Here is a 14,386-nt window from a genome sequence, read left to right on the forward strand (position 1 = left end):
GAGGAAAGCTGGCAGGTTTAAACTTACTGAGTTGGTACATTGTTTTCCAATGTGGCTTATAAATATCACTACATATAGTATACTTCATGACTCATCTAAGAGACTTTCAGGTTTAATTTCGACAGTACTTAGTTTTTGCCCACCAGACTGAGAACCTATCCCAGCATGAGATTTGTTTCCACTATAGTTCCTGAACATACCAATTCCTTTTATATCACATTTATGCCAGTGGCCCATCAATAATGATGCTATATAATTACAAATATAGTATCAATTGAAGGACATTGACTACACATGCTCATCTCTTAGTTTCTATTCACCTTACTTGGTGATATCCTTTAAGACAAATTCTCAGTAGGAATCAGGCTGCTCAACTAAGGATAAAAGTTCGACTCCTTAAGTTAAAAGTGTTGTGAAATCTTTTAGGTAAATAAACTAATGATAATCATTACAAATATTGAGAAAGATTAACATTTCCCCAATTTCTAACTTGTAATAAAAATTAAGGAAAAAATCCTTAACATGCCAACAAACAGATTTGATTACACAAACATACTCATAATCTGGCTTTTTTGGTATGAATACATCTTGTGTATCATCTTCCATGTGTTGTAAGTCAGCATAGAGGTCTGCAGTTCCACTTGAATTAAAATTTCCTTGAATATTTTGGCTGTATTGTTGAAGACGCTTCCATAAGTCATTATAAAGCCGCAATAATTTTGGGTATTCTCCTTCAAATGCCTGTTTCAAAAACATAGAAGCTGCCAAGCAAAACAAGAAAATGGATTAGATAAATGATAAAACAATAAAATGTAGCAAATAAAGTTTCTTTTGTACATGAAAACGGTGCTACAAATAGCCTATACTGCAGGACAAAACAAAGGTGTGTTTTAATAAGGCTTTTCAAAATAATGCTGGTAACAGCAATTTTCCTCCCAGACTATTTACTGCATTTGATATATGTACCATTTATTGGGTTGGCCACAAAGTTCCTTTGGTTTTTGAAACTTAATCTATAAGGAAACAACACATTGATGAATAAAGTTGAAGACTTTAACTTTTTCTTTGAAAAACTGATAAAATATATAGAAAATCAGGAAGCATAAAAAAACCCGACCACCACCCATGATTTACTTAAATTGACATTTATAGAATACTTCATCCAAAACAGCAAAGTAGCCACTGTTTTCAAGTACACATGAAATATTTACCAAAAATGACAACTGTTGATGCCATGAAATCATCTGAATAAATTTGAAAGGTTTCAAATCATACAAAGTATGAAAACCAAAATAGTTTTAGATAAGAAATCATAACAGAAAGATATATTTAAATGATCCTGGATAAAAATCCAAAAGTAGAATTGTTACATCAGTTCTATAATTAATTTTCTGAGAAACCTCCATACTGTTCTTCATAGTGACTGCATCAGTTTATTATATTCCCACTAAGAAGGTACAAAGGTTCCCTTTTCACTACAATCTCACCAGCACTTATTATTTCTTTTCTTTTTAATACTAGTCATTCTAACAGGTGTGAGATGATATCTAACCATGTTTTTTATCTGCATTTTGCTGATGATTAGTTATGCTAAGCATCTTTTCATATACTGTTGGCCTTCTATATGTTGTCTATAGAAAAATGTCTACTTAGATCCTCTCCATTTTGTTTTACTGGATACTCTGTTTTTTTGCTACTGAGTTGTATGAGTTCTATATATATTTTGGATACTAACCCCTTATCAGGTATGTAATTTTCAAATATTTTTTCCCATTTAGTAGGCTGTCCTCTCATTTTGTTGATGGTTTCCTTTGATATATAGAGGTTTTTTGTTTGATATAGTCCCACTTGTTTAATTTTCCTTTTGTTGCCTTTGCTTTTGAAGTCAAATTTGAAAAATCATAATGAAATATGACTATATTCCTGTTAGACTGGCTAAAATTACAAAAATCAAATGTTGGTGAGTACAGAGATACTAAAACTCTTATATACTGTTGGTAGAAAAGAAAAACTTGTCATTTTGCAAAAAAGTCTGGCATTTTCTTAAACTGTTAAAGATATAGCTACCATATGGTCAAACCATTCCTCTTCTACATGTTTATCCAACAGAAATAAAAATATATGTCCATATAAAGATTTATATATGAACACTCAAAGCACCTTGATTGGTAATAGCCAAAAACTGGAAACAACCCAAATTGTCCATCCACAAGTGAACGCATGTACAAACTGTAGTATACTTGCACAATGGAGTACCACACAGAAGTACACATTACAATATGGATGATTCTAAATACAATCATGCTGCATGAAAGGCAAATAAGAATCCATAATACATGCTGTATCATTCAATCTGTACATAGTTCCAGGAAAAGTAAACTAGCTCAAAGTGACAAAAAGCTTGTCAGAATTTGCCTGGGGAAGGAGAAAGGAGACGGCAGGGAGAGGAATTATAAAAGCGTACATGGAAACTTTTGCTGATGACAAGTATATTCACTGATCTTCACTGCTGTGATGCTTTCATGGTGTGCATATATATCAAAACCTAACAAAACTGTGCATATTAATTATGTTCAGGTTATTGTATACCAATTATACTCTAGTAAAAAAACTGTTCAAAAAAATCTCAGCGAGGACTTCTTTGAAATCCCTCCTCCCGAATGAAGAAGCCATTCACCATGGCCCGGAGTGTTCCCACTATGTTTGCAGGGTATGTCAACAATGAGAGGCCCTAGTTGCTCTTTATTCAGGCCATTTATCTGTAGCAAGGTTTGCATCTGTAGCAAGCAGCCTTGAAAGATGAAGTAACTTCGTCAGCACACAAAGAGCAGGCTTGCTTACTGCTTACAGCAAAATTGGCAGATTCTCCCAGCTTAAGGGAGACAAACTCACGGCATGCTTCCCACTGCACTGCGTCTCCCTGTGAGACCTGGAGGCGTGGGAAGCCAACAAACAAAGAGGCCAGTGCTCACGCAGCTTGGTATGCTGTGAGTAATAAAGTCCTTCTGCTCTGACCCAGGAGTCTCATGTCTTCTGACAATATCCAGAGCACTTTGGCAGGCTACCCTTTCAAGTAGGGTAAATATCTCAGATCTTTCACAGTTCTTGAGCTCCTCAAAGCTAAATCATATTCCTTTCATTACAGGAATGTGCTTTTTGCCTTCCCATTTACCACAATGTCCAATTTTATTTATGTAATGTATGTTTCCCATACTGGACTATAAACTCAATGAGAAAAGGATGACACTTGTTTTCTTCAATGCATATGTGGTACTCAACACAGTGCTTGACATAGTAGAAATCAAGTTAGTATCTCTTAATGACAGAATAAATTAAGTTTTGCTTTTCAATGGACAGTATGCTCACTTTGATAGAAATCTTATCTATGCAGAACAATCCACTGTTGAGGGTTTCAGAAAGACAAACTTTGACTATATTATCTCAGTAAATGTGTCTGACTCATCGATTCTAAGTTACTTAAATACATTTAAATACATTTAAAGTTTACAAATAAATAGTGTGTGGTAATTCCTGAAGTTAAATTCTACTTTACTTTCTTTTATAAGTAGGTTTAAAATGTTCACATCAATTACCTATAAACTTGATTACAATAAATTATTTATTTGATAAATGTCTGTAGAACTTAACTGCATATCTTAATAATCTAACAAATCATTTACAGATAGAAAATGACAGGTTACTAATTCCCAGTTACTAAGTAATTCATTACTCAGATCATGCCTTCATATGAGCAACTGAGCAATATTGCTCCATTGTTTTTGAGCAATAACTAGTGACTCCAAATAGACACTAACATGGAGAGGAAACTCATCTTTATTTCAGTACCTTGTTTTATGAAGACTTCTTCATAGCAATGAACACTCTAAGAAATTATTTATTAGTTTGTGTTGACTGTCTATGTTCCCTCTTCAGAATGCAAGTTTAATGAGACAGGGATACTATTTGATTTGTCTCTGTATTTCCTTTACCTAGAATAACACCAGGCATTGAATTACTAAATGAACAAACTGAAAAAAGAATGAAGAAGGACCTAGGTATGGAATTAAATCTTTTCCCTAGATTCTAAAAGCCTAGACTTCATTACCTCACTCCTCCTAGACCCCCTGGTTTATCCCAGAGCTGCCGCTCTCACAGATCCTGGCCTTAGTCTTGAGTGGCCGTGCTAAATCTCAGCCTGTGTGTCCGACTCTGCCAGCACATCTTCCTGTGTGAAGACGCAACACCTCATCTCTCAGCCGTTGACTGGAGTCCTGACCAAAAAAGGGCATCACTCCTGAAAACTCCCATCAATCTCCAGACAACCAAATCCTAGTCAGTGTTGAAATCTGGAAGGTAGACTAATCGACTAAACAAGTATTTGCTGATCATTTACTATATGACAAATGCTGTTGCAAATGGTGCATATGCAGTAGTGAACAAAAGAAGCAAAGTTCCTACCCATGAGAAGCTTACCCTCCAATGAAGGAGAAAGATAGTAAACAAATTAGAATGTAACATAATATCAAGGTTAGTGAATAGTGATGTTGTTGTTCAGTTGCCCAGTCATGTCCGACTCTGCAGCCCCATGGACTGCAGCGTGCCAGGCCTTCCTGTCCTTCATCATCTCCCAAAATTTGCCCAAGTTCATGTCCACTGCATTGTTGATGCCAAATCCAGCCATCTCATCCTCTGATGCCCCCTTTTCCTTCTGCCCTCGATCTTTCCCAGCATCAGGGACTTTTCCAATGAGTCGGCTGTTCACATCAGATGATCAAAATACTGGCGCTTCAGCTTTAGCATCAGTCCTTCCAACAAGTATTCAGGACTGACTTCCCTTAAGATTGACTGGTTTCATCTCCTTTTGGTCCAAGGGACTCTTAGGAGTCTTCTCCAGCACCACAGTTTGAAGGCATCTATTTTTTGACATTCTGCCTTCTTCATGGTCCAGCTTTCATAACCATACATGACACTGGGAAGATCCTAGCCTTGACTATAAGGATCTCTGTCAGCAGAGTAGTGTCTCTGCTTTTCAACATACTGCCTAGGTCTGTCATCGCTTTCTTGCTAAGAAGCAATAGTCTTCTGATTTCATGGCTGCAGTCACTGTCCACGGTGATTTTGGAGCCCAAGAAAAGGAAATCTGTCACTACTTTCACCTTTTTCCCTTCTATTTGACATGCAGTAATGGGGCCGGATGCCATGATCTTAGTTTTTTAAATATTTAGTTTTAAGCTGGCTCTTTTACTCTCCCCCTTCACCCTCAACAAGAGGCTCTTTAGTTCCTCTTCACTTTCTGTCATTAGAGTGGTATCATCGGTGTATCTGAGGTTGCTGATGTTTCTCCTGCCTATTCTGATTCCAGCTTGTAACTCATCCAGCTTGGCATTTCTTATAATGTGCTCATGTACAGATTAAACAAACAGGGTGACAGCAGACAGCCCTGTCATACTCCTCTCTCATCTTGAACCAGTCAGTTGTTCCATACAGGGTTCTAACTGTTGTTTCTTAACCCACATACAGGTTTCTCAGGAGACAGGTATTGGTCTGGTATTGCCATCTCTTTAAGAACTTTCCACAGTTTGTTATGATCCACACAGTCAAAGGCTTTAGTCTTTGTAGTCAATGAAACATAAGTAGATGCTTTTGTGGAATTCCCTTGCTTTCTCTATGATCAAGTGAATGTTGGCAATTTGATCTATGGTTCCTGTGCCTTTTCTAAACTCAACTTGGACATCTGGAAGTTCTTGGTTCACATAAATCTGATGCTGAGCAAGCAAGACTTTAAGCATGACCTTACTATCATGGAGATGAGTGTAGCTGTCCAATGGTTAGCACATTCTTTAGTACTACCCTTCTTAGGAACTGGGATGAGGATTGACCTTTTCAAGTCCTATGACCACTGATGGGTCTTCCAGATTTGCTAACATATTGAATGCAACACCTTGATTGGCATCATCCTTTCGGTTCTGAATAGTTTTATTGGAATTCCACAGCACCCACTAGCTTTATTAACAGCAGTGCTTCCTAAGGCCCACTTGACTTCATACTCCAGAATGTCTGACTCTGGGTGGCTGACCACACCATCATAGTAATCTGGAGATAGGCAGCAGCATTTTATTTACTGACGACAGGGAGGGCCTCTCTGAGTGAAGTAAGGATGTGACCCATTTGGATGCCTGGGGAAAGACTGATTCGGATGGAAGAAACAGTAGATGCAAAAGATGTGAGGTAGACAATCCCAGCAGAGGTTGCTGCTCTTATTTTAATAACCTGTCATGCTCTTGACCTGAGAGAGTGAGCCTCCATAGCTAAGTTAAGTCTCTCCTTTTTAAGTACACTGCTCCTCATTTCTAGTTCATTCCTTTCCTAATAGGCTCAGTTCCCAAAACCTGTCTTGCACCTAAATCATCTAGTACTATGAAAGTAAAGGAGGGTTTGGTATGTCTTAGAAAGTATTTTCTGTTTCATAGTTGCATTAGATATATATTGCTACACAATAAACTGCCACAATGTAGCTGCTTATTTTAAAAAACATACATTTATTATCTCACAGTTTCTTTCTTTTTTTTTTATTATTATCTTATTTTTTTTTTATTAGTTGGAGGCTAATTACTTCACAACATTTCAGTGGGTTTTGTCATACATTGATATGAATCAGCCATAGATTTACACGTATTCCCCATCCCGATCACCCCTCCCACCTCCCTCTCCACCCGATTCCTCTGGGTCTTCCCAGTGCACCAGGCCTGAGCACTTGTTTCATGACAGTTTCTATGAGTCAGACATGCCAGGTCCTCTGCTTCAGGGTCTCTCATAAGACTCCAATCAAGCTGTCAGCCATGGCTGGAGTCTCATCAGAAGGCTTAACTCGGGGAGAAGATTCCAAGCTCATGTGGTTGTTGTCAGGATTCAGTTCCTGATTAACTGAACTGGATTGAGGGTCTCAGTTCCTAGTTTGCTGTTGGCAAGGGGTCAACCATACAAGTGGACCACTCCAATATGACTGCTTACTTTATCAAAGCTTGTAATCCAAGAAGGCAATAGAGAGTGCTTGCTAGTAAAATGGAAATTATGCTCTTATGTTACCTAATCATACAAGGGACCTCTTCTTTGCATGATCTATAGATTACAAACAAGTTGTACCTGTCAAGGGGAAAAGATTACACAAGGGTGTAAATATCAGGAGAGAGGGATCAATGGGAGCCATCTTACAATCTATCTGCCCTGATAAAATAAACGACACTTCATTCACATCAATAAAAATTATAAAAAGGCAAATGCTGAGGGCCACCAGCAGTCTGACAAAGACCTACTTTTCAAATACGGACAGATTATAGACCTGGTGGCTCAGGCAGTAAAGAGCTGCTTACAATGTGGGAGACCTGGGTTCAATTTCTGGGTCAGAAAGATTCCCTGGAGAAGGGAATAAAAACCCACTCCAGTGTTCCTGCCTGATGATTTCCATGGACAGAGGATCCTGGTGGCTACAGTCCATGGGGTCGCATGGACCCCATGGTTAGCTAGTCGACTGAGCGACTAACACAGACTATGTTACTCCTTCCTAATTAACAGTTTTATATAAAAAATCATTTACAGTATTGTTGAAAAATAGACCAAATATACTACAGAAATAGTTCCAGAATAAAATAATGGTAAGTCAATTGCATACAAGGTAATGAATTTTCCCATTACTCATAAAAAGAACTTTTCCTTCTAAGTTCCAGAAATGTATGGTCCAAGTTATATATTAAAAAGCAATCAATGTTTATATGACCTAAAACTAATTATAAATGTATTTTATTGAGGATTAATATGTCTTTTGATTTAATTTTAAAGTTATGATTTAATAAAACTAAAATCAGAATAGAAAACAGACCTTTTTAAAACTCAGAGAAGCCCTATTTAAGATGAACAGATATTAAAATGAAAGCTTTAGATGGAAAATCTGACCAAAGCCTAAAACATTAAGCTTTGAATGAAGAAACTGAGTTTAAAAAAAGCACACACAATCTAATATTAGCCACTTGCACAAACTACACTACACACACACATACACACACACAATTAAGATGCAATAACTGTCTGAAAATATCCAGATACAGCGCCAACGAGATTTTTTTAAGGTTTTGTTTTTTCATAATAACAGCAATACAAAGTATGGTATCCAATACCAACTGGGTATGTATTCTATACCATACCCTTCCATTTTAACAGGAATACAAAGCATACACATTCTTCTCCAAACTCTTAATTAGTTAACTTTGAATCCATTTATGATATGAAGATGACCACCCTCATTATCTCACAATAAAAGGTGCAACAAAAATAAAGGTCACCTTCAACTTCTTACCCTCTATTCCCCTAAAAATGTTTGTCTTTAACTTTCTTCATAGGAACAAGTGTCCATTCTATACATGACCAATTATTCAACTTCCACACTTAATCTCATTCTATTTCAGCTCCTCCTCTATTACTCTCCCCTGTATTTTCAGGGGACTGAAACAATCTCTGATTGTATAAAAAATCAAAAATACAAATAATATGGCAAACACTTCCCCTTGACCTTCCAACAGTTAATGAGTAGCCACAGTCCTGTCACCACTTATAATCATAGTCTACATACATCTTCTTGCCTCCTCCAGGCTATAACCCAACTTCCAACTGCCACAATGCCACTGAAACTATTTTGGTTAAAGTCACAGTATCAAATGAACCTATCTACAAAACAGAAACAGACTCACAGACATAGACAACAGACTTGCAGGTGCCAAGGGGGAGCAGGGAATGAAAGGGATAGACTGTGTGTCTGGGGTTATCACCACTTACCAGCTTGATGCTGTTTTACCTATCATAACCCTAGCCAATTTTCCTTGACTGCTGCCAGTTATTTTGGAGCAAATGACAACATCGTATTATTTCATCCATAAATACTTCAGCATGTATCTCTGATAGTAAAGACTATTTTAAAAAAGTAACCATAGTTCTCTTATCACACTTTACAAAATTAACAATCAGTGACAGCATCTGTATGACTGACTTGTGATTTTTTTTTTTAGCTTGTTTATTTAGGACCCATAAATAATCCATATATTATAATTATCTGATATATCATCAAGCCCCATCTATAGTTCCTCTCTTTTTTATTCCTTTTAATTCTTTATTTAAGAAATTGGGTCATATATCCTCCAGAGCTTCCCAGTCTGAATTTTGCTTACTGCACCCTTGGATCCCTGTATTTCCTGTAAATTATCAGCTGGATCTAAAACAATACATTTCAACCTTGGCTGCACACTGAAACAACTTTGGAAGCCTAAAAAAAGTCCTGATGCTTGGGTCTCAACTCAGAGACGTTAATGCAATTGCAGTATAGACTGTGAGATTTTTAAATACTCTTTAAGTGATTCTAATATGCAACTAAGTTGAAAACCACTGCAGCAGTTAAGAGATTTGATCTGTTTCCACAGTCTATAATTTCTGATAAGCCTACTACATATGTATCATATGAATTTGTATGGCAATATGATGTATACTCAGTTGTGTCCGACTCTTTGTGACCCCATGGACTATACAGTTCATGGAATTCTCCAGGCCATAATACTGGAGTGGGTAGCCTTTCCCTTCTCCAGGGGATCTTCCCAACTCAGGGACTGAACCCAGATCTCCTGTATTGCAGGCGGATTCTTTACCAGCTGAGCCACAAGAGACACGAAGCAACTGCTTATATAATTTTGTTAGATCCTTATCTATTTTGTTAGATAATTTTGTTAGAAATTCTTCTAAGGTTTGGATGCTAATGAATAATGTGTGAGGGTGACTATTTCCATACAGGCTTGCCAGCAGAGTGTGTTATCAAACTTCTTTTTACTTATGGCTAATTTGATGGGGTCACAAAGAGGAGGACACAACTGAGCGACTGAACAATTGATAGATGAGAAATGGTGTTTCTGTATACTTTTATTTTGCATTTTTCTATATATGATAACACTGAGAATCTTTTACAAACAAGATGTATTTATACTATTTTGGTAGGGTTGTTGGTCTTTTTTCTTATTTTAGAAGATTTTTTATGTACTAACTCTTTTTCATTTAGGTAAAGTTATATTTTTCTCATTTGTTATTTTATTTTGCTTAAGAGTTTTTTGGCCATGTAAAATTTTTAACACAGTCAAATTATCAATCTTCTCATCATTGCTTCTAGAAATTAAATCAGAGAAATTTCCCCTAGATCTAGCTTGCTCACTTGTGTTTCTGCTAGCATTTGAATAGCTTTATATTTTATATTTAATTCTTTGGTCTACTTGAAATTTACCCTGCTATGTGAGGTAAAGTGGGGATTTTCTCCTCTGAGCTCTTTTTTATCTCAATCTACTCTTCAACCCTGAGCACTTCACTCATTTCCATAACTACAGGATCATACTTATCCATTCAACAAATTTTTATGGAAGATTTAATTAAGTAGCCTAGTCTTGTTTTAGCTCAATGAAAACTGTCTCACAGTTTATAACTAATGATATAAAGTACTTTAAAATATCAAATAAATGAAGGCATAAGGAAAAAAGTAAAAAATATCCTATAATAATCATGCTTTTGTATCCCTGTTTACCCCATATACATACTGTTTGTTTTCTAAAAGTATTTCATATTTTAGGGTCTCATTTACCTTATATGTGCTATTTTTTTAATGAAAAGTATTTCTATTTTACAGTTTGCATTTTCCTCAGATTTCCTAACACATAAAGCCTTTACTATTAAAGTAACACTTTAGGAATCCATTTCAACAGGATATCTATTTTGTATTGAGCACTGTGCCATGTAAGTGACAGGAATATAACATGGAACAGAGGCACACAGAGATGGTTTCTCTACAGCCTAGCAGGAGATACGGACAAGCAAGGAGGTTAGCCATTAAGGATTAAAACTGGGAACATGTTAGAGTTTTGTGGGAGCAGACAGAGGATGCCATACCCATATTTGAGTGCAATGATGAAGAGGGAAGAATCAAGGAACACTGAAAAGATGAATGTGAATTATCCAGATAAAGAGGAGGATTACAGACAGGTGCTTCAGTATTGGTAAATACTGAGAAGAAAGAGGGTGATTCATTCAAGAACTAAAGCTCCAGGACGAAATTTTTTTAAAAAATTAGAAGGGAGAAACATAGTGCTAAGCGGATAGGAAGGAACCAAAAAGAACAACACGTTGGGACTGTATCCTGAGGGAGACGGGCAAGAAGAGCGGCGGCAGACCAGTGCTCCCAAGGTAACAACTAAAGAAGGCAGACATATTTTTAAAAAGTCAAGCTTGCCCCATACAGAGAACCTTTGCTGGAGAAGACGAAAACAGGAAAGGCTTTCGGTGATTTATGAGACTGGAATGAACATTTTGAAACTTAACAAGTCTCAACCTGAGTAGCTTATAGAAGACCAACTCAGTTATATAGTTGCAAGGGAAGCTGGGGAACTAGGTCCAAAGCTTCAAAGAACAGAAGTTAAAATATCCTTCATATTTGTGGAAACATATCATAGGAAACCTAAGATGAGAGAACACGCCTACCAACAGAGACAGGCAGATCTTCCTTGCCATGAAGACATCCAACAGATTCTGGTGGGAGCCTAAAGAGCTTGTCTGGAAACCTCTGGAGAACAGAACTATATCAACTTCAATATTTCAGGGCTGAGGGGACAAAGACCCTCCAATCTCTCAATTAAAAGCCTGGGACAAGGGACTTCCCTCACAATCCGGTGGTAAGACTTCACATTCCACAGCAGGGGGAGGGAGTTTCATCCCTGGTTTGGATAACTCACAGCCAAAAAACCAAAACATAAAACAGAAGCAATACTGTAACAAAGTCAATGAAGACTTCTAAAATTGTCACAAAAAAAAATCTTAAAAAGAAAATTAAAAAAAACTTGGGAGAAGCATGCCTAAGTAAAGGGGAGAATTAGAGACAGACTGTCTCATTAAAACAGCAATTACCTGTCATCCAAAGGGAGAGAAAAGAAACAAACAAAATATTTCATAATATGTAAATGAAACCCTATAAATCAGTTAAGACAGATAATGCTATAGAAAATAACATTTTTAAAAGAGTATATGCAGATGGCCAATGTACATATGGAAAAGTGAGTAATATCATTAATCACAAGAAAATAAAAATTAAAGCACAATGTGATTTGACTCAACATCTACCAGAATGGTCAACAAAACACAGAAAATACAGTTGGCCAACAAACACTTGAAAAGATGCTCAATATCTCTCATTATTAGAGAAATGCAAATCAAAACTACAATAAGGTACCACCTCACAGTGCTAAGAACGGCCATCGTCAAAAAATCTACAAACAATAAATGTTGAAGAAGGTGTGGAGAAAAGGGAGCTCTCTTGCACTCTTGGTAGAACTGTAAAATGATGCAGCCAGTATGGAGAACAGTATGGAGGTACCTTAAAAAACTAAAATTAGAACTACCATATGATCCAGCAATCCCACTACTGGGCATATACCCTGAGAAAACCATAATTCAAAAAGACACATGTATCTCAAAATTCACTGCAGCACTATTTACAATAGCCAGGACATGGAAGCATTCTAAACGTCCACTGACAGATGAATGGATAAAGAAGATGTGGTACATACATACAATGGAATATCAGTCATAAAATGGAAAGAAACTGGGTCATTTGTAGTGATGTGGATAGACCTAGAGTCTGTCCTACAGACTGAAGTCAGAAAGAGAAAAACACTGTATATTAATGCAGATATATGGAATCTAGAAAAAAAACAGTATAGATAAATCTATTTGCAGGGCAGGAATAGAGAGGCAGACATAGAGATGGACATGTAGACACAGTGGGGTAGGCACAGGTGGGACAAATTGGGAAAACATTCTAACATTTTTTAAATATACATTAAATAAAGTATTTATAAATGCATAGCTTGCTTATCCCTCTATTTCCTGGCAAGATTGGACTCCTGATTTATTACTGTGTTTTTTAAAAGTAAAGGTAATGAGTTTTAGCATACATTTTAAGTCTGAAAGCTTCCTAAATCTTCAAATGTGCATATCTCCTAAAGTATCTCTCCAATTTACGTATGATTTTCCAAAGCACTAGAAATATATACTGTGTAGTTCTCTTAATTCTATGACACAAGTCTTTCAGTTGCTTAAGACTTCCTTTTTTTTTTTTTTTTTGCTTAAGACTTCTGAGAGACTAAAACTGCACAAAGGGCTTTAAATATTTTAAAACAGATTTACTTGCCAGAAGATTTTAAGCATATTTCAAAAAATCTTTTTAAGCTTTTATAAAAGGGCACTAGCATCTTTTCGATGTAATATTTATTTTGCTTGTTTCTAATGAGACTTGAAAATATGTGTACCATAACCCAACAGGCTGGTAAACAACTGTTATTATCTGGAAACTACAATAGAGAGGTAACAGACATAAATCTTAGAAATCATCTTGGAAATAACTACCAGCCATAGACAATTAAAGCTGCACATGTCTGGCAGAAGCTATTCTGAATCTTCATAATCACAAATTCAGGCCCCTTTCCTTTTTAAAAAAGTAAATTCATTGTCAAACCCATAGATATATCTTATTATATCAAGTAGAAATTCTTTTTACTAAGCATGAACATTTATAATCAGAAAGAACATGTTCCTAACTAGGAAATTTTTCCTCTAGGTATTTTCTGCCAAAATCTTACTTACTTATACAATCTGTTACATTGTGTATAATATTCAACTCTGCAGATGGTTGCATTTTCTTAATATTGCCTGTCTATAATTTTAACAATTACTACATTACATTTCACGGACTGTTTGTGCTATATAAATAGACTCCAGCTCTCTCTTTAGTCTTAAAACTAAGCAAGCACAGGCCTTGTAGGCCTGCAGGGTGCAGCCCAACAGCTTCTTAGGTGTTTCTCACTTTATGTTAATTTTGTAATATTTTCCTCAAACTTTTATTTTAAAAAAGTTTTTTTAAACTTATTTTGTGTTGTGTTAGTTGCTCAGTTAAGTCCAACTCTTTGCAACCCAGGGACTGTACTCTAGCAGGCTCCTCTGTATATGGGCTTTCCCAGGCAAGAACACTGGAGTGGGTAGCCATTCCCTTCTCCAGGGGATCTTCCCAAACCACGGATAGATCGAACCTGAGTCTCCTGCACTGCAGATAGATTCTTTACCCTCTGAGCCACTAAGAGTTCTCCCAAAGGAAGTTATTACAGTAATAATGTTAATAGAAGCAACCAACTACTCCGAATGTAAATATTAATGGGGTTTTCTGCCTAAAAATATTGTATTTCCTCTCACTAGCTTCTTTGACTACACAAGTCAAATAGGTTCCATAGGATAAGAAGTGAAACATATCCACTGGATTTGGTAA

General features: G+C 36.5%; 1 protein-coding gene across 1 annotated transcript in view; it reads right to left on the bottom strand.

Annotated features, from left to right (window-relative positions):
- COG5 (component of oligomeric golgi complex 5) overlaps positions 1 to 14,386 on the bottom strand; it is a 272,387-nt gene that overhangs the window by 72,028 nt on the left and 185,973 nt on the right. Inside the window, exon 12 of the mRNA XM_061165241.1 lies at positions 557 to 761. Coding sequence (XP_061021224.1) covers positions 557 to 761 — 205 coding nt within the window. The remainder of the gene's footprint in view (positions 1 to 556; positions 762 to 14,386) is intronic.

This window comes from Dama dama, chromosome 18 (assembly GCF_033118175.1).
Source record: "Dama dama isolate Ldn47 chromosome 18, ASM3311817v1, whole genome shotgun sequence".
Taxonomy (NCBI): Eukaryota; Metazoa; Chordata; class Mammalia; order Artiodactyla; family Cervidae; genus Dama; species Dama dama.